The sequence below is a fragment of the Pelecanus crispus genome, chromosome 3, assembly GCF_030463565.1.
Source record: "Pelecanus crispus isolate bPelCri1 chromosome 3, bPelCri1.pri, whole genome shotgun sequence".
Lineage (NCBI taxonomy): Eukaryota > Metazoa > Chordata > Aves > Pelecaniformes > Pelecanidae > Pelecanus > Pelecanus crispus.
The window spans coordinates 124,131,457-124,151,046 of NC_134645.1; the positions used below are offsets into that span (position 1 = coordinate 124,131,457).

Below are 19,590 nucleotides of genomic sequence, written 5' to 3' on the forward strand. Positions count from 1 at the left end.
GTGCTGTTTAGAGGGACCTGAAGCTATTGAAGAGAAAAATGCATGCATATGAATGTTGAGGAAAACTTCCCTTAAAATGGGAAAACTTACGAATTATTTATAGCTATTGATAGTGGTATTTGTAAGTACGAGGTACTGATCTTTTTCCTTCTCCCTGTCTCCCCAACAGAAAGGGGTCTGTTTTGTTTGTTCTCAGTAAATAAATAAATAAACAAAATTCCCAAAGAATCCAGGTCTGGAAAATTTTAGCCTAAACCTGGGTATTCTGGAACCAGTAACGACCGGGTTAGGGTGAAAATGCTCTTACATCTTTGATGACGGTGGCTGCTGCCCTGCTTGCTCTTCCTGTGTGGTTTCCACTGGCCGCCGTCGCTGCCGTTCCCCAAGACGGTTTGCGCAGGGGAATGTGGTGATGATGCTTGGCTTGGGATGCGCTTTGTTGGAGAAGTTTTTCTTATGACTACAAAATACGTTTAAAGCATTATTATTATGATTATGATCCTTGACAAAAATAGTCTAGACAAAGCATAAGCTCTGGATCCAAAAATATATTTAAAAATTAGCTGGCCTGTTCACAAACCATTTCTTACCTCACCCAGCAGCTATTTATGAGAACATTTTAGATTGTTTCTCATTTTAAACAATTAATAGCAAGCACTAGCAGTTGAATACTCATTTATTAGATAGTTATCCCCTCCGGTTTTTCTGCACGTCTTGTTGCTGTCAAATATCTTTGTACCCAGCCAAAAATGACATGTTGAAACAAGCAGTGTATATTTAATGCGATGCATGGAAAAAATGTGACTTTCAGCCCTGGCTTTTAATTTTTATTGGAAATATCATGAAATACGGTAGCTGGACAAAGAAGTGAATTTGCTCGTGAAGAGAGTGGCGGGTTTTAAGTAAACTTCTTAACGCGTGGCTTAGTCACAGGTTTTTTTCCTGCTTGTTATTGACGTAATTGCCTGTCAGTCTCATCTGATAGTGGAATTGCTGGGGCCATGGTGTCTTGGATCGTGTGGCAAAAACTGCTGGCTATTGACTTGTGTGCATGTGTGCTTCTGCTCTCTGCTGAATTAAATGTCAGATATACTCAAGCGTGTGGGTTGGGTGGGGGATATGCGATTTGGTTCTCTCTAGTTGCCTTGTCAAGAAGTACACTAATACAGCTAATGGAGATCCTCGAGCTCGTATGGAGAAGGGCATTCACTTGACAGCCACCATCCAAACAGTCAAAAAAGGTAGTGGTGGAGACCATGTGGATTTAAAAAGAAACTTTTCCAAAGGCAGGGAATAATAAAGGATATTTTGAAATCATAGCTTGCAGGTTACAGTCTTCCTCTTTGCCTGGCTTTGCAAAAGGTTTATAAAGCAAAGGGAAGGTGGTTTGTACCTGTGGAATTTCTAACCTTTGAAAACGCTATCTTTAGGTACTGATTTTATTCTGAGATGGTTGCCACTAGAGGAGAAACTTGCTTTCTTCACCTCTACTAAAACAAAAGCTTCTGTTTTCACTGCAGTGTCTTTCACAACACTTGTGTCTCTGGTTTTTGCCGTGTTCAGCGTATAGCTGTGATTTCCACAATGGTACTCTAGAAAATATGAGCTGAGCTTTCTGAATTAGAGTATCAGATGACCACAAAAATACAAGAAAAAAGAATCTAAGTAAATGTCAGTGAATCCTCAACCCTCAAATCATCAAGTCAAATCTTGTAACAAAACCTGCCGGAGAGAAAATAGCTGGCTCTGTTGGATTAAGAGGAATGTTAATTTTGTGGTCAGGACCTACAACATTGCTGTGTGGTCCCCAGTGTACACTCTCGCTGGAGGTGCTCACTCCTGCAGAGGGGCAACGTAACCATCGCAAATGCAGCTTCTTGGGAGATTTGGTTCAGCCTTTTGTTGAAGATAATGATTGTGGGAGGGATTTTTTTTTTTTTAATACACATTTATATTATTGAATTTTTAACTGAGGAGGAGTTTTCTTTGTCTCAAGCTAGTAGCTCTCTGGTGAACCAGGTGAACCTTTAATTATTCAGTCATAATAGTTGGGTTTGTTTGCCTTTTTTTGTAACTTCTACCAGGTGAATAACTAGCATTGTTGATAGGTTTTATACACTTCGAAGTTATATCTCTCTTCAGTAGTTTCTCATCTTTAAGGTTCTGGGTGAGTTTGGTTCCAGCTCCCTCCTCAGCCATTATAAGCAGATGTTTTTACTGTTCTTTTTTGTATCTTAAGAATTTGTGAAACAAAATTGCTTAAACTGACCTGATGTTGTTATTACAAAGAACCTGCTGGATTTTGTGATGCAAATAAAATAAATCAGATGCTGCAGTGACCTAGATACTCATTATTTATTTATGGGAATAAATATATTTATATTTAGCATTTATTTATACTGTTCTTCAATTCGAGATGCTGTAAACTTTCACTTACTCTGAACGCAGCTGGGAAAATAGCATTATTGCCACCATTCTGCAGGTTAGGAGACCTTGGCAGGAAGACTTAAGTAACCGCTCTAGGCTACGTAACATATAATTACCAGAACTAGGATTAGGTGTTGGGAGTTTCAACTCCCAGCGTTGTGTTCGGACATCTTGATCCTGGCAGATAAAATCTATGGATAACAAAGACTGAGGAGGTAAGTGATAAGGACAGAATGATGACACAAAGCGACTTGGTCATTTGATCATCTTAGGTATATTAAGTGTTTTAAGTCTAGCCAGAAGCACGGGAGGAGACGGGGCATGTTGGCCTGGCCTGGAGACCAGCCACGCTGCGGAGAGCTCAGCGTCACAGGGTGAAGCATTCCTGTAGGAGCTTCCAGTGAGGAGGTCTAGCAAAAAGGAGGGGAGGGGGCTGCGTAAAGCAGTATTTGGCTTTGAAAATAGAGACGTAATGGATGGAGTTAGCAGGTAGATTTGTCTCCCTCTGATCTTTAGGATTAATATTTAGTCATGGATCAGGTGCAGGAAAGAGCTACAGAAATGATCTGAAGGCTACTGAGAAAAGTGGAAGACAGAGCTGTTGGAAACACTTTCCTGCTCTCAGAAGACTTGAATGATGATTTTCTTCTAACTCAGCTTTTCATGATTTGTGTGCTGTTGCTTGTTATTCTGTTGGAGAGTGTGGGCAGAAGGTGTTTCCTCAGGTCTGAGGGATTGGTCTCTCCACTGCACGCTTGTAGTTGTCCAAACTCTCTAATTTGAGTTCTAGGTTAACGTTTACTGCAACACTGCTCTCTTCCTCCTGACGTTTTGCTGGGAAAAGGGGAGAAACAGTGCTCACCTAAAGCAGAGGAGGCTTGGCAGGGACTTGCCCTGGCGATTAGAGTACAGTCGCTGTGCTGGAACCTTAACTCCTAACACCTCTTTGGTTTTAATCTTTCAGGCAAGCTCTCAAGTTCCCTGTGAGAAGAAGCTGCCCTCCATCGAGATGTCACGGCACCACAGCCGGTTTGAAAGAGATTATCGGGCCGGGTGGGATCGCCGGGATTGGAGCTCCAACGGCAACCACGTCAGCAGCACCAACTGCAGCAGCGCCGCGAGCACCAACAGCAACACCCGCCCCGGGCTGCTGCCCCTGCCCATCGTCCCCTCCCGGCTCCCCACCCCGGCCACCGCCGCTTGTACCACCGTCAACAGCGATGTGATCACGAGCCTGGTGGCCAACTCGTCTCCAGCTTCAACTACCAAAGTAAGAATTTAGCTTTTTTCCCCCAGGGTTGATGTATTGAAGGGGTGTTAGAGATGGAGTTTCATCTGCCCCTTTGCAAAATCTGTGTTCATGGTGTAGCCAAGAGGAGGAAGAAAAAGTTTCTATGGGCAGTCTAGGTCTTTTTTATTCTTTTTTTGTGTTGTGCATACACTAGAGTAGGTCGTTCTTGCTCCTGGACTGAGGGTTCCCATGCTCCTGAGAGGCCCAAGCAGAGCAAATGCTTCTTTCTTTTCAGCACTGCCTACATTTGGGCTTTCTTTTGCTTTCCCTGGTGCGATTCCCACTTTTGCTTTTGGGAACGCTCTTGTCTGTTGACCAAGGCAGAGCTGTGGTTGACAACAAGTGGATGTGGTTTTCTTCCAGAGGGAGTGGAGGGTGACCAAAGGGCATAATTTGGCTGAATGGTGTTTTTACTTCTTTTTAGTTGGTACTTTCCTATAAGGTTTTCAAAGCCTTGTTCTTAGTGCAGATTGGAGTGTAACAGTGGGACTGCTATAACCAGGCTCTCTCATTTGTGCAGAAATGCACACTGAGGAGTAAGAAAACGTTAAGTGGTAAAGAATTGAAATCACTAGTAAGCCATTGGGCTTTTTTGTTCTAATATATAATTGGAGGGAAGAGGGTGACTTTTCCTTGTTTTTTAAAACATTTAGCTCTTTTAAATCTGCAAAGTACAAGTTGTTATTCCAGTAGAAAGTTGGGGTTTCTTTCTGCATGCAAATTCAGGTAGAACAGCTGGGGAATAGAAAACCCTGGCAAATTGTAAAGGTGACCACAGCATTAGCAAAGTGAGCCAGAAGCACTGCTGGTTTTCTTTATATGATATTTAACATTTTCTTTCAACTTGGTTTCATTTTAATAACTGCAAGTGCCAAATACAGCAGACGCAGACAGGGGGAAAGGAGACAATAAAGTTATTTAAAGTAAGCCAAGAGCAAGCTGAAATTTTACTGCAGTGCCATTATTATATTGATTTTTTTTCACACTGTAGAAAAACAAGGTCAATTCTGCAGAAGGAAACATTAGGCTGAAGTTTACAGTGTGATTGGTTTTAAAAATTTTCCACGGCATCTTCAGATTATTTTCATTTGAAAGAGGCCAATCGGATTCTGATCAAAACATATTTCGAGTTCTCCAGATGCTATCCACACATAGATGCATTTCAATCATGCTTTGTCTGGGGAAGATTGAGGCAATTTTGGAGCCAAAGCAGTCATTTCATTTATCATGACCTTTGTTCCTGGGTCTACTTAGAGTCCAGCGATTGTCTGGAGCTGATCAGCCCTTCTCCCAGATGTTCAAAACCGTTTTGAAGCGTAGGAGTGCCAGTAAACCATGTGTTTATTGGGGGAGAGGAGGCAGGAACAGCAAGTTAAATGCCTTCTGATCATATGCTCAATGTGAACTGTCTTCTAAATTACCTTATTAGACAATTTTCTGATGACTTTCATTAGTAAGAATGTTTTGGCATGAATAGGTCAAAAGCAGTAAATAGACAAGAATGGAGGTAACATGGGACTCTTTTTATTCTGAGAACTGTTAATCAGCTGTGTAATCTCCCATAAAATAAATGTGTAAAAATGCATACAGTGTTTGCCCCAGCCTCGTCTGCCGAGAATCAGCTAAACAGCTCTAAAAATTCAAAATTGCATGTACTAAAGAGGAAAAAAACTTTGAAAGAGAAGTGGGGTAGGTAGGATGAACAGAGATGTAAGGGTATGGTGCCTAGCAAGCTTCCAACTAATGATGTGGAACAGTGTCAGAAAAAAACATCAGGTGCTCATACATACTCATGTTCACCCTGCCTGACTCTCTCTCTCTCTCCTTCACACACAGCAGATTTACACTTGTGGTTCGCAGTGTAACCAGCCAGTGCCTTTCTCTTGTAGAATCCAGCTAATGGTTAGGCATAAAAAATTAAATCCGTATAAATGAGGAAATCACAAGTCAGAAGAATAATGCAGTTGCTTGGTTTATTTTAAAAAACAGGAATGTGCCGAGTTGCCTTGAGCTGGGGAGAGTTCACAGTCTACCCTCTGCAGCCTTTTTGTGAACATCTTTATGGGGTACCAGCTCATGGAGGGCGGGTGTCATCTTAAACTGGATTTCTTAGTTCTCTTTTGTGGTCAGGAGCAGGCTACTCGATTGCTTAGCTGCTCTTCTGCAGTCTGAACCTTCCCCAACATGATGGCAGATGCCATTAAGCTCAGTGACAAGGGGGTGCCCCACACAAGAGGTAACATGGTGAATAAAGAAGGTAATCGTGGTGGTGTAGAGCAAGAAGATTGAGAACCTGCTTCTCCCTATATGATAGTCCAAGGATATGGGAACAGCCAGCAATGTTCCTCCAGGCTGAGGGCAGAAAGGACTCTCTGTGTCACACAGTTACCAGTTTTGACTTCAGCATATCTTCCTGAGCTGGTTTGAAGATCTCAAAGCATAGAGACCAACTGTTCACCTCCCTTTGTTTGTGTCCCTACTAATTAATTATCCTCCCAGTTAAAAGTTTGTTTCTTTTTTTTTTTTTTAAGAAACTATTTAGTCCATCTTCAAACTTTTGGTCCTTGGTTCCTCTAGTTTTCTGCTGTTTACTAGTTTTACCAGCCTGCAAATAACTGTGTGTCTTTTGCATCCCCTCCATTCTTCATTTGCCTTTGAAAATATAGGTACTAAAACCATATGCATCCTTTCAGCATCAGACTCACTGTTCCCTTGCATGGTCATAAAACTGTTCCCTTCCTCTGTTCCTGTGTCTGCACAGCTCATAATTGCTCCAGACTTTTTAGCCAAAGTGCGAAGTCAATAGTTATTAAAAATACATATACATGCCATCGTCCTCCATTGCATGTTATCAGAGTCATAATCTTGCCAAGACTGAAATGAAGTCTGGTTGACAAGATCTGTCTTCTGGATACCTGTATTGGCAGACGGTCATATTCATAGAATCATAGAATCATAGAATCATCTAGGTTGGAAAAGACCTTTAAGATCATCCAGTCCAACCATTAACCTACACTACCAAGCCCACTCTAGACTAATCAAGGGTAGACCAGACTAAACCATATCCCGAAGTGCCACATCTACCCGTTTTTTAAACGCCTCCAGGGATGGTGACTCCACCACCTCTAACAGGACCTATTCCTGTCCTTCAGCTCCCGATTAACTGAATCCTGAAGTGACAAATTCAAAATGGAGGAAAAAACTTCTTTTCTCTCTGGCATGTAACTGGACTTTGAAACTTTCTGTGTTGGTGATGGAATTGGTCAGGGAATTCATAGATAAATGGTTTTAAGGACCGCTAGACTATCTAATCTGGCTGAACCATTTGGTCTTTAAATTATTATGTAAATGTATGTAAGATTAAAGACTTCACCCCGAGTTATGTGCTATGAACGGAAAAAGTATTGGAAAGGAGAGAAAAAAATTATCAAATTAACTGTTGGAGAGAGGTGAAGCCATCTTCAGAGGGAAGCTTAAGATATATAATACCAACTCTGAGGGGGTTGGGTTTGGTCTGTGTTTTTATGCTTCTGGAAGAGCTTTTTATATCTTTCTGTGGAGTGCTTTAGAAGGATTTTATTACTAATTATTAATGTGTAGGAGAACTTTAGAACTAATTATACTTTGCAGACCTTTGAAATTTATTCTCAAAGCGTACCTGTAACCTTCTTACCACAGATGCTTTGGTACAAATCACACTTAGTGGATCTGCCACATTTAAGTGGTTATGGATGTTTGGTCTGAGTTATTTAAACAAAAAAGCTGTATTTGCCTGAGCTTTATTTTCTGCTGAACAAAATGATGATGATACTTTGCACTGCTGTAACCCATTTCATTGGAGGCTCCCAGAAGAGATCACAAAAACTATTTAAACCTCAGCAACCTATAAGAAATAGTTTAATGTTGCACTCCCAGTATATCAACAGGGAAACTGAGGCACTCAGAGGTAGTGGTTATTGTTTTTTCTGCTCATTCTGTGCCACTGTGAGCAAAGCTCCAGCACTTTTTGTCCATTTGGCTTTTCTACCCTGGTGCTGTATCCAAAATGTTGTGCCGCAGACCAGCACCCGGAGTCAGCGCACTTTGAAGGGTTGAGTCCTTCACCGGAGATGCTTCCTCAGCCCCTTGGATGCCTGAAGTAGTCGATAGAGGAGTGCAATTCCTGCCATTAAACTGCTGCGTTCGGCTCAATTTGTCACACTCTAAGCCCAGTCATGTATGATGATTGAGCTCAGGTTTGGGTTTATCTGTGTGCGGTGGGGTTTGGGGTTTTTTTTCCTGCAGTGAGGTTATTTGTTGCTAGAAGGAAGCTATCAAAGAAATCCGTATAAGACTGCAGCACTGCTTAAGATATTGGCAACAAAACAGTCTCAAATCCATTTAAGGATGCTGCACACCATTCCAGCTATGTTTTCTGTTCATCTCAGCAGCACCTTCATTCTTTGTTGCTTTTCCGAATTACTTTGCGAGTTACTTGCACAATTTTCTCCATCAAAGCTCCTGTATCACAGCTTCAATTTAAAAGTGTCGTCATGGGCTGTAATTTGAAATTTTATTACCCAGAGATTTTTTGGTTATAGAACATTTACTTTTATCATCCCTATATTATTTTTAAATGCCTGAAAAGATTGATACATCAACAGAATCTGTGCAACACCAGGCGAGATCTATTTTTTTTTCAACCATAATTTTAAAAACCCTTTGCTTGGAACATAAATTGATTCTTAAGCCCCCACACACTTAATGATTTGTTATTCTCAAGGTTAAACCTATGACAAATTTTATAAAAATGCCAGTCTTCAGTTTTGATAAGATTTTCTCTAGTTGAGCTCAGGGATAACTGTATAGTTTTAAGTCTTTAAATAGCATAACTGAGATGTGGTCCTGGCCTCCTGTACTTACAGTACTCCCGCAGCATTTAAGAGTTGCGTGTTGTTGCTACTGTAGTTCTGATCCCACTGTGGTTAGCCACAGTTATGATGTGGGAGAGAAGACGGAGATGGTAAAGCATTTGTTAACCTCCTGGAAAGTCAGGAAGGGACTGCAGGGGAAAAAATCGCCCCCACTGTCTTTGTCTCTGTGCATTGCGGCAACTAAATAGCCTTAAAAAATGCATGGGGAGGGAAGAAAATTCTTACGTTAAAGGAAGAAGAAGTCAATATGGCTGAGGAATGCATGGTAAAAAGGAATAAAGTGGAACGGCACCGAAATAAAATGTAATATGCTTCTTTCCTTTAAGGTCCAGAAACATTTAGCTCCCTCAACAGCAGTCTGTCATATGCAGATGATTTGCTGTACGTTGCGGAATTTGTGTTGTCTGTTCTCTTTCTCTTGCTTCTGAGGTGATGATTTGCTGAGCTGGTGTATGGCTTCCACAAATATTTAAAATATTGATTAAGCAGAGGAAAAATAAACATGAATTGTTTTTCAAGTTACGCCTTATGTTGTACATGACTAATTACATACAACAATTTGCTCTGCAACGGTAACTGAAATTTATGTACTCTTTTTATTATAAAACATAAGAGGCTTGCATAAAGAAAGAGATTATAAATATTGGAATACAACAGTTGCTAGAAAACAGTCAAAACATGCAGTGAGGAAGTATATAGGATTTGCTGTTCCAGCTTCTCTGTGCAAAGCTACTCTTCCACTCCCCTGAGGGTCTGTATTGGTAGTTGGCATGTTTTTGTCACCATTTCAGATAGTAGCCTGTCAGTTCTTTGATCTGGACACAGTGTAGCAGTCCAGCCCAAGTGCCATAATGGCAAAAGCTGTGTTAAAGATCCTCCTGATTCTTTTGGCAAATTACTGTGATGATGAGTGAGGCTTCAGTTGCTGGATGTCAAATAGTGCAACTGATTTTTTTCCAGGAGCGTATTTTTACCTATGGATAAATTTTTAAAATAATGTCCAGCTTCACTGGTAAATGAGATGCAAGCCCGTTCCCACCTATGCAGAGACTTCTGGTGTATATGAAGCTCTAATTGGGGCAGAATGTTACATGAATGTGTAGGAAATCAGAGCAATGCCCAGAGTATGTAAGACTCAATGATTTGTAACAGAAGACAAGGACAGGTTTTCCCTGGCACCCAAATCACATTCTCCTGGTTCTCTAGGTTTGGAAGTTCAATAAGTTTTGCAAATTTTACCTTTTGGGGTGACACACCATTTCACTGGAGTGCAGCTTCCAGACTGGGCCTTCTGTAAGGAGTCTGCAAGCAAGGAAAGACAGCCAACATGTGTGACGTTGGTGGTGACGTGCCATGGCACCTGCCCAGCTAGGGTGAAACCAGCACGGTTCACCACAAAAAGATATCATTATAGTATCGTCCTGGTATCCCCAAATAATTTTGAGAGTTGCTTTTGAGGAATGGACAGAGCTTGTACCAGGAATGAGAAGAGGAAACAGGGAGATTTGATTGTTGACACGCAGGAGACTTTTTTTCCTTTTTGCTTATTGCAAATTGACCAAAAATCTCTGTAAATTGAACTCAGCAATGAGTTCTGCTGAAGTAATCATATTAAGCTACTATGAAAACATCACAGCTACTGGGAGGTAATTGTGCCGCTAAGGGACAAGAGAGCAAAGTGAGATCAGTGGTGGGTTCCAAAACTGGCGTGTTGAAGGCCTTGAAGTAGAGGAACCAATTCTTCCCTTTGAACAAACTGGAGAGGTGCCTTGGGCAGTTTTCAGGCTCCTCTGTAGAAGGCTATTCCTAATGATCTCTGGCCCTAGAGAGGGCTTAAATTCTGCTGATGATCTGTCACTTCCTCTTACCATCTAACCTTAGTGGTTTTTCTCAGATGTATTTTTACATATTTTTAATAGTGTAGAAATTGGAACATACAAAATGTGGGTTTAGTTTGTCAACTTTTGTGGGTACTTTATTGGACTGAAATTGGTCTGAAAGCCCTGGCGTGCCAATTAATCTGTAAAGTCATAAAAAGCTGCTTGGATTTTTTGACTCGCAATATGTTTATCATCTGTTGAAAGAGCTAAGAGGTCTGGCCAGTTTCTAGGCCCAGTTCCATTTGAAGATGAAAGGCAACGTTTTTGAAGCACTAATTGACATCGCCAAGTACTTACAAGGTCATGAACATGACAGCTTGGGATAAAGAAAGAGGAGTATTTCTAGGCTTTGGCACTTTGATCAAAGAATATCTTGACTTCCAAAAGGGATAAATAGCAGTAATAACAGTAACCTAAACAAAATGTGTGTTGGCCAGGATTTAAGTACTTGATTCTTTGAAATTATTTAGAGTTCTTTTTATTTTCTTATTTCTTTCTCATTATTACTTTGTTTTCACATGTATTAGTTGCAGATTATCCATTAAAAATGCGGCAGTATATGTACTTGTGGCATTCAGGAGGCATGGGTGTTTCATTAGAGAATTTGTCCCAGCCTCCTGTCAGGCTGAAAAAGCCTGCCTGAGAGCTTCCTTGCCTATGATTTGATGTTGATTATGAGAGGTTTTATTTTCAAGGAGCAGTACTTCGGAGGGAGGGCAGGTTATCTGAGTTGAAGATGCATAAAATCCTAAGGTTGGTTGCTGTCATTTAGGAACGTATTGCTGTTGTCACCATCAAACGTAGCTACAGAAAGAATTTACAAGGAATCACTTGGCGGTTCCCTATTATTCTTGCTGTCAGTGCCTAACTTTGCCAGGTAGGCCCTGGAAATTATTTTCAAGAAAGCTGATCCTTTCTCAACTAGGTAATTTCTGATTTTGGCATTGCATGAAGAGGGGAATGTCAGACAAATCACTGAGGGAGAGGATGACTCGATTAAGGTATATGTTCGGTACAGAGCAGCCCGATGCAAACAGTCCATAGAAGGCTGCAGAAGCAGTTGGGTGGGATGTCTCCATACCATCATATTTGTTACAAGTAACAGGAAAACAGTGGTCATTTTTAAAAGCACGATTTTAATGCATATCAAAAGGAGAATAAATTGTTTGCCAAACAGACAATATTTTCTTGATGGCATTGGTTTCCTCAAATTGCTGATTGATTTGCAGTTTTCAATTTAGAAATTGCTTGCAAAACAAATGAACCAAATGAATAAAAGGAAAGAAAGAAAGAGAAGTGAGCCAAGCTTCACCTCTCCCTGTGATTTCTATGGGCCTTGAGTTCCTGCTTGATACGACAGTTGTCTATGAAGCTGACAGACATAAAAATAAATTTAGCCCTGGGAGTGATAAACAGTGCATTAAAGTCTGCTCTCTGGCTCCTTGTACCGCTGACCATTGCACCTGCAAAGGCTGGACACGGGCTGATGTGCTGTGGGCATACCGGGAAGCTCTGATCAGGCAGAGCTGACACTCCAAATTGACATTAGAGCAGCACCAGCACCCTGTTTACAATCCTGAAAATCCTCTTGAAAAAGTGCCCAGACCTTTAAGAGGAGCACAAGGATCTTGTGACTTGATGGCATGAAACGTAGGCAGCCTGTGCTGTTTTGGCGGAGGGTTGCTCTGTCGATGCCACAGAAGTAGTGCCAGGAGTCACGTTACATCAGCGATGCTGAACTGCACTCCGTCCCGTCTGCACAATGGACACAAGGTGCAGATACCTTCTGCATAAATGGAAATACAGTGACTCACTGTCTTGTGAGTGGAAAAAACACAGGCTTATTGTCAATGCCTGCAAGGGTACTGTAGGGGGGACCACGAAAGGAATTCCTCACCCTTTTTCCCCACTCCAGTTTCACTCTCTAGAAGCAGCTCTGATGGAGATTTGTAATTGACCATTACTTTTCAAAGTTGCATGTAGAAGAAGAATAAACGTGCAGGTACCCAAGTTATTTTGTTGGGCTTTCTCTTGGAATCTGAAGCATTACTGAATGTCCAAGTGCTGGTTAACTGCTGTTAACACTCTGTTCTTGGATGAAATGGGCACTTTTGAGCAAACAAAATCCACATTTTACTTCGGTTTGGAGGAAGTGACTATTCTGAATTTTCCCAGAAGTCAGTCTGCCTCTTCTGTTTTCAGTTGTTCTCTGCTCCTGTCAAGCTGAAACGTATGTGGTTGTTACCCGCTACGATTTAGCGTCACCAAACTGGTTCACTTTGAAAAACAAAGCTTGTAGAAGTTCTGCAGAGAAATATATGCTGTCTGTAAAGTGGTGTTTGTGTGTAAAGTGATAAGCACCCACTGTATAAATAATGAATAATAACTAGTAATAAATTCTTCATATGATAGCGTTATTTCTTACTGTTCATGATCCCAGGTCTTTTATGGTAATCCTGAAACAAAGCACTGAGAAGTATGCGAATAATATTTACTACTGCTTCATTGTTGCACAAACATGTCAAGGAAGAGAAGCTTTTTTGGCTGTAATTTGAATGTTTAAGATTATATACTGTTTATATTATAATTTTATATATAATTAAAGTTATCCTTTTATCCCGAAGGAACACAAAGTGTTATACAAAGTCCATGCATTCAAAACCACTGAAGTAATGCATCAAGGTACATTTGTCATCCAGCAAGTGGAACACTCCCAAAGAGCGATGCTGGGCATAATTTGACCATGTGTTCCCCTGCAAATCCGTATTCTTTTTCAGAAGTGCCAGTCTTTGTAAGAGGAGCTGTATTGTATGAGACCCTGCAGAAGGATCCAGTACTTTGTCAGTGACAACCAGGTAGCACAGGAATTGCTCAGCCAGTGTACAAGAGCCAAGCAGCACGGCTGGAGGCCATCGTGCCTGAACATGGAAGTCCTGAGCAAGCTCAAATGAACAAAGGAGGTGTATGGGAACAGAGGGAATCGAGGTGTATGGAAACAGAGAGAATCACAGAATCACAGAATGGCTGAGGTTGGGCAGGACCTCTGGAGGTCATCTGGTCCAACTCCCCGGCTCAAGCAGGCTAGAGACAGTTGCCCAGGACCATGTCCAGACAGATTTTGAACATCTCCAAGGTGGGAGACTCCACAGCCTCTCCGGGCAGCCTGTGCCAGTGCTCAGTCACCCTCATAGTAAAATAGTGTTTCCTGATGTTCAGAGGGAGCACCCCATGTTTCAGATTGTGCCCCTTGCCTTTGCCCTCTTGCCACTGGGCACCACTGAAAACAGCCTGGTTCCATCTTCTTTGCACCTTCCTTGAAGGTATTTATATACACTGATGAGAGCCACCTGAGCCTTTTCTACTCTAGGCTGAACAGTTCCAACTCTCTCAGACTTTGCTCATAGGAGAGAGAAGAGGCGGCTACCCAGGTGACATGTAGAAACACTGGTTTGTTGTGCAGGTTTAAAATTAGGAAAGTCAAAGATCACTGGGGGCTATAGCTGCCAAGGCACGTGAAGAGTGGTAAGAAGGGTGTCTGTAAATACATTGGCAGCAAAAGGAAAGTGTGGGCCCACTGCTCAGTGGGTAAAAGGACATAGTCCCAAATGGACATAGGAGAAGCAGAGTTCCTCCTGCCTCCTTTGCCTTGGTCTTTACTGGCAAGATCTGCTCTCAGATTCTCCCAGATCCCTTTGCCTAGCAGCAGGGTCTGGGGGAGTGAAGTATGGCCCATGGCAGAAGATAGGCATGAGGACAGGGATGGAGGACAAGGAATGGATTTACAGACCATTTAAGTCAACTGGACATACACAAGTCCAGGGGACCAGACCGGATACATCAAGGGATACTGAGGGAGACAGATGAGCTGGTGCCATTTTGAATCACTTGCTGTCATCCTTGAAAGGCCATGGTGATCAGGGAAAGATCCTGATGATGAGAGAAGACAATGGTCATAGCCATCTTCAAAGAGGGCAAGAAAAGAAATCCCGGGAAGTATGAGCTGGTCAGCCCAACCTCAATGTCTAGGAGGATTGTATAGTAAGTCTTGCTCAAAGATATTTCCAGGTACACAAAGGACCAGAAGGTGGCTGGAGCAGCCAAGGATAAATTGTACCTGACTAACCTGATGACCTTCTGTTACGAGATGCTAGGTTGGCAGACAAGGGGGACCCCTGGGGCTTTTATTTACTTAACTTTAGCAAGGTTTTGACAGTCTCCCATGGTATCCTTTTAACTAATGTGGAGGGATATGTACTGCATGGATTTACTACAAGATAGGTGGAAAACTGGCAGGACAACCAGGCTCAGGGAGAGTAGACAGGAACAGTTCAAAGTCCCACTGGCAGTGGGATGAGTGGTCAATATTGGGGCTGATAACATTTAATATCTTTATTAATAACCTGGGTGTTACAATGAATACACAAATAACAAACTGAGGGGAGCAATAAATATGCTAGAGGACAGTGCTACTGTTCAAAAGAACAAAGATGAACTGGAAAAATGGCTTGCTAGTAACCTGATGAAGCTCAGCAAAGGCAAATGCAAACCTTGCACCTGGGATGAAATAATCCCATGCAGCTGTACAGGCCGAGCGGCAAATGGGTAGAAAGCAGCTTTACAGAAAAGGTCCTGCAGGTCCTGGAGGAGACCAAGTTGAAAATGAGTAGTGGTGACAATGAAGGTCCGCTAAATGCTGGGATGTATTAGCACGAGTAGTGAACAGCTCAAGCAAAGTGCTCTGCCTGTCACTTCTGTGACTGCATCTTGAGTACCATGTCCAGTTTTGGGCTCCCAGGCGTAAGACCAACACTGACCAACTGGGGCAAGTGCAGTGGAGAGCCACCAAGATGATTTGAGGACTGGAGCACAAGACGTACAAGATGAAGCTGAGAGCTGGGTCTGTTGAGCATGGGAAAGGGAAGGCTCAGGGTGAGTTTGAGTCTTCTTTACACCTGTCTAATTGGGACAGTGGGAAGAAGAGGGCCAGATTCTTCTCAGAAGTGCCCTGTGAGAGAAGCAGCAGCAATGAGCACAAACTGTAGCAAGAGAAGTTCTGATTACATGCAAGGAGGGGGGTGGAAATTCTCAATGCAGGGTCTAAAACTGGAACAAAGGCCCAGAACAGCTGCAGAATCTCCACCACTGGAAACACTGCAAGCTCAGCTGGACGTGACCAGGAGCGCACTGATCTAACTTCAAAGTTCACCTTGTTTCGAGCAGGAGCGGGCCAAGTGATCTGCAGAGGTCCCTTCCAACCAAAAGCATTCTATGAAACGATCCTGACATCATCCTAGAATTGAATCACCACTTAAATATACTTCACAACGCAGAGTTGTTGTCAGTTTGCTTTAAAACAATACCCAGAATCCTCATCAGCTAATAAATACTAGAAGTTTGGATTTATTTTAGGACTTCTGAGCCTAACTCCTATCCTGGCATAGTCATAACAGTTTTGGTTTTGAACAGCTTGTTTCCTTTAGAATTTCTGCCTCATGCTGGGATGGAGTAAGACTGAATAATTTATCTTCCTTGTCCTCAAAAGCTGAGCAATAGTTACACCCCACATGGATTCGAGACATTATTCTCTTTCTAAGCTTCCATTAATTATCTTTATTATCCCTGCTTTTAAAGGTCTAGCATTTATCTTTGCAAGGTTCTTCAAGCTGGATTGTAGAGGAAAATTTGAGTGTATTAATTCCATTCTTGCTCATGAAGTTTTAAACTCCATTTCATAAACATTTTTTCCACTGCTTGCAATAATTCTTCTGGTAGTTTTCCTGTGACCAAAATGTCTGATGGGAATTGATGGCTTTTAAGGTCATCATACACCTGCATAATTATCTCATATGTGCTGCTTTGATTAAGACATGCACATGTATGTGATTTTCAAAGATATGGATTACAGATACTTTGTTTGCTACATACACTGCTGCCATTCACCTTGTTTTCTCAGCCTACTTAGAAACATGACCTGCTTTACAACAGCGTTTAGCTCTGGAGGAGTGCAGGATAATGCTATTTCAAGTTTTTTTAGATGTCATCTAAGCATTGTACAGGTGTTTCAAGTTTTCAATAGATCTATCTTCATTTACATATTCACATCATGTAGATAATTCCTGAGTTTTCCTGTAAGTTGCCATTATTTCCATCACTGGTTGCTTTGTAAAGGGACAGGGCAGCAAAAGCTCGGTGTCAGTCCTCTGTAAAGATTGGAGGATGCTCTTTGACGCAATGAACCGAGTGGAGTGAGAGGGGACCCTTTTAAAATAACCAGAAGTATAAGAGTAGAGCAAGACATCTATGAATTCTCCAGGCAGACCCAAGGTGACCGCTTCACTTTGTGTTCCCTCTGCTCCCTGTGGGCCACGTTGCTCCTCATGTTGTGCTGGGTGATTGTCCTGTACGATAGGGTGGCAGAGCCCGTGGTGGAGGAGGAGAGGCTGAGGGCTGGATTTGCTCAGCCTGGAGAAGAGGAGGCTGGGGGGGATGCGATTGCTCTCTTCAACTTCCTAGGGAGTGGTTATGGAGAAGGCGCTGCCAGAGTCTTCTCAGGGGAGAACAGCAACAGGACACAAGGTTACGGGTGCTGGGTTGTTACGGAGAAGACACTGCCAGAGTCTTCTTGGGGGGCACAATGGAAAGACAAAGGGCAATGCACACAACTGTCAGCAAGGGAAATCCTGGTTAGAAAGAAAGAAAAAATAGCTCACACTGAGGGTAGCCAAACATTGGCACAGGTGACCAGAGACGTTGTTGCATACCCTGGAGTTAGCCAAAACTCGACTGGACAAAGCCCCGAGCAATGCAGTGTAGCGTTAGCCTGCTCTGAGCAGGGGAGGTGCCTGGTGGCTTTCAAGAGTCCCTTCCAACAAAACCAGTCTGGTCGTTTTCTGGTAGTGAAAGCCTGCAAACAGCTGTGGAGAGGAGTCTTTGAGAAAAGTCAGTTTAGACTCTTTTAAAGGGTTTCCTTCAGAGAAGAGAGAGGTGGCACCTGCCACGCAATGGTAGTTATGGAAGTTGCCTTGACCTTGGCAATAAGTCTGCAAAGCCAATCTTGCTTACCTAGCCTCGTGACCTGTTGGCAAGGAAGGGGATTTGCTGTGCAGCAAAGACCTTGTGGATCATTCTTTTGATACAGAACAAAGAAGGTGGTTCAAAACCAGAGAGAGAGAAGGCAATTGCAGCAGTTGTTCAGCAGCATGCCTTTTTGCATCTTAACTCTTTGAACTTGAGGATTAAAGAAAACTTAAGCAATGCTGCAAAGTTTGTGGACCAATCCAAGCTTTCACTCATTTATCTTTTCACCTTTCTAATTCACACTTGCCATCTTTGTCCTTCTCCCCCATTTTCCATCAGACACTTGACTGAAACTCTTCTGACGCTTCCCACAGCGTATCTGACTGTACTGAAGTGCCTTAGCTTGCTGGCAGCTACCACTGAATCATGGGTAAGAAGTGAAACACACTCGGTGCTTACCAAAACTATTTCGACGTTCTGTTGTTTTGGCAAATAGAACACCTCTGTGGAAATAAGGCTGTCTGGAAAATAAAACTTCAGAAAAAAAACCCGGAAGAAAAAGGAAGGGAATCATGAAAATGCATAGAGATTTTAAATTTGGTCGGATACGCTTTTCTTTTTTTGTGTCTGTTTTCGAGCCAGCTCTGCTCACAGTACAACTGCGTTTGGCTAGGTCTATGCTAGCAAATTAAGCAGTGCCAGGGCACAGGCCCAGGAGCTGGAACTTGACCATCTATACCATTAAATTACTAGCACAGGCTCTGCCTGTTCGGCCGGGGCCAGCTAGCACTGTCATAAACAATTCCCAGGCATGGCCTGGGGATTAGCAAGGGCCAGCAGCCGTTCCCAGTCGGCAGTTTGGATATAGCCACCTTGTTTTGGAGGGTAAAAGTATATAATCCTGTGAATGTGGCCAGGCCATATCATTTGGCCTCAGAGACGTGTAACAGGTCCTGGCCCTGTTTTCTGGTTACTGGGATGGCTTTGTGTTTGAGGCAAGCGTAATTGGTTTTACTTGACTCCAGTTTCATACTTGACTGAGTTGCACCTGAACAATAAGGAGCACGAGCACATCTCCACTTTGTCTGTTCTTTCAGCCAGTGTACCTGTGCGCTAAGATGGTGTGGTCTGTCCCTGTTGAAATTGTCACAGCAACTATAATGGTTTGTGAACCCACTTTCCCGTTATGAATAGAAATATATAGTCTAAGGAAGTCTAAGTATATCTTCTAGGGAGTTTTTTTAGCTATTTTTCAGAAATCTTTGTCATGGTTTTGCACATGGGCCACCAATTGCTGGCAAGTTCAGTTCCAGGATCAGAATGAAGAATATGTTCTGCAGATGTTCCTCATGCCAGGGAATGAAATTTATCTTTTCTGTTGGATCTGGAAATAAGAGATTGTGTTAGATATTGGATGGATGTTGTCATACCGCTGGTATGAAGGATCATGTTAGCCATTATGTGTTGAAGTAGAAACACCTCTCGCTACCTGTACAATTGATTTTTCACTTAGTAGACTGCCTATTCTCTTCCTTTCTCACCACAGCGTTGAATAGAAAATAATACTGCTTTCTGCCAATGAAGGGCCAATAAACCTGTGATAGTTGCCAGGACTGGGGAAATTCCAAGAGTATGGTTATATCCTTTTGTCCTGCCCAGTTTTCATCTGCATGCTTCCACTTCCAGCTGCCTGAGGTGCAATTATGTACGCATCTTGATTTTTTTGGAGATAAATTATGAATGCCTTTTACTAACAGAAGTAGCCTGATTCCATGAGCAGAGAGCTCCAAACTGCCTTGACGGTGCACCCTTCTAGCGCTGCAAGAAGGGAGATGTGAGGTTTTGCTTTACCTTCAGCATTTTAGTTATCCCATGAACTAAAACTAGTGTTCCCACAAGTGGCTCTCACAGACCGCACAAACCCTCTTGCACATGCCAAACAAAATTAAAGTAGCACGTGTGTGTCTCCATGTGGGGTGGATTTGGCCTTGATTTTCAGTCAGTGCTGACAAATTTGGAGACTCTTCGGTGCCAGGTATTTTATCTGAAGTATTTATCGCAG

General features: G+C 42.4%; 1 protein-coding gene across 1 annotated transcript in view; it reads left to right on the forward strand.

Moving 5' to 3' along the window:
* The first annotated feature begins 3,436 nt into the window (after positions 1-3,436).
* The window catches only part of KLHL29 (kelch like family member 29), a 253,352-nt gene continuing 237,198 nt past the window's right edge, over positions 3,437-19,590 (forward strand). The window contains exon 1 of the mRNA XM_075708170.1: positions 3,437-3,697. Within this exon, the coding sequence (XP_075564285.1) occupies positions 3,437-3,697 (261 nt within the window). The remainder of the gene's footprint in view (positions 3,698-19,590) is intronic.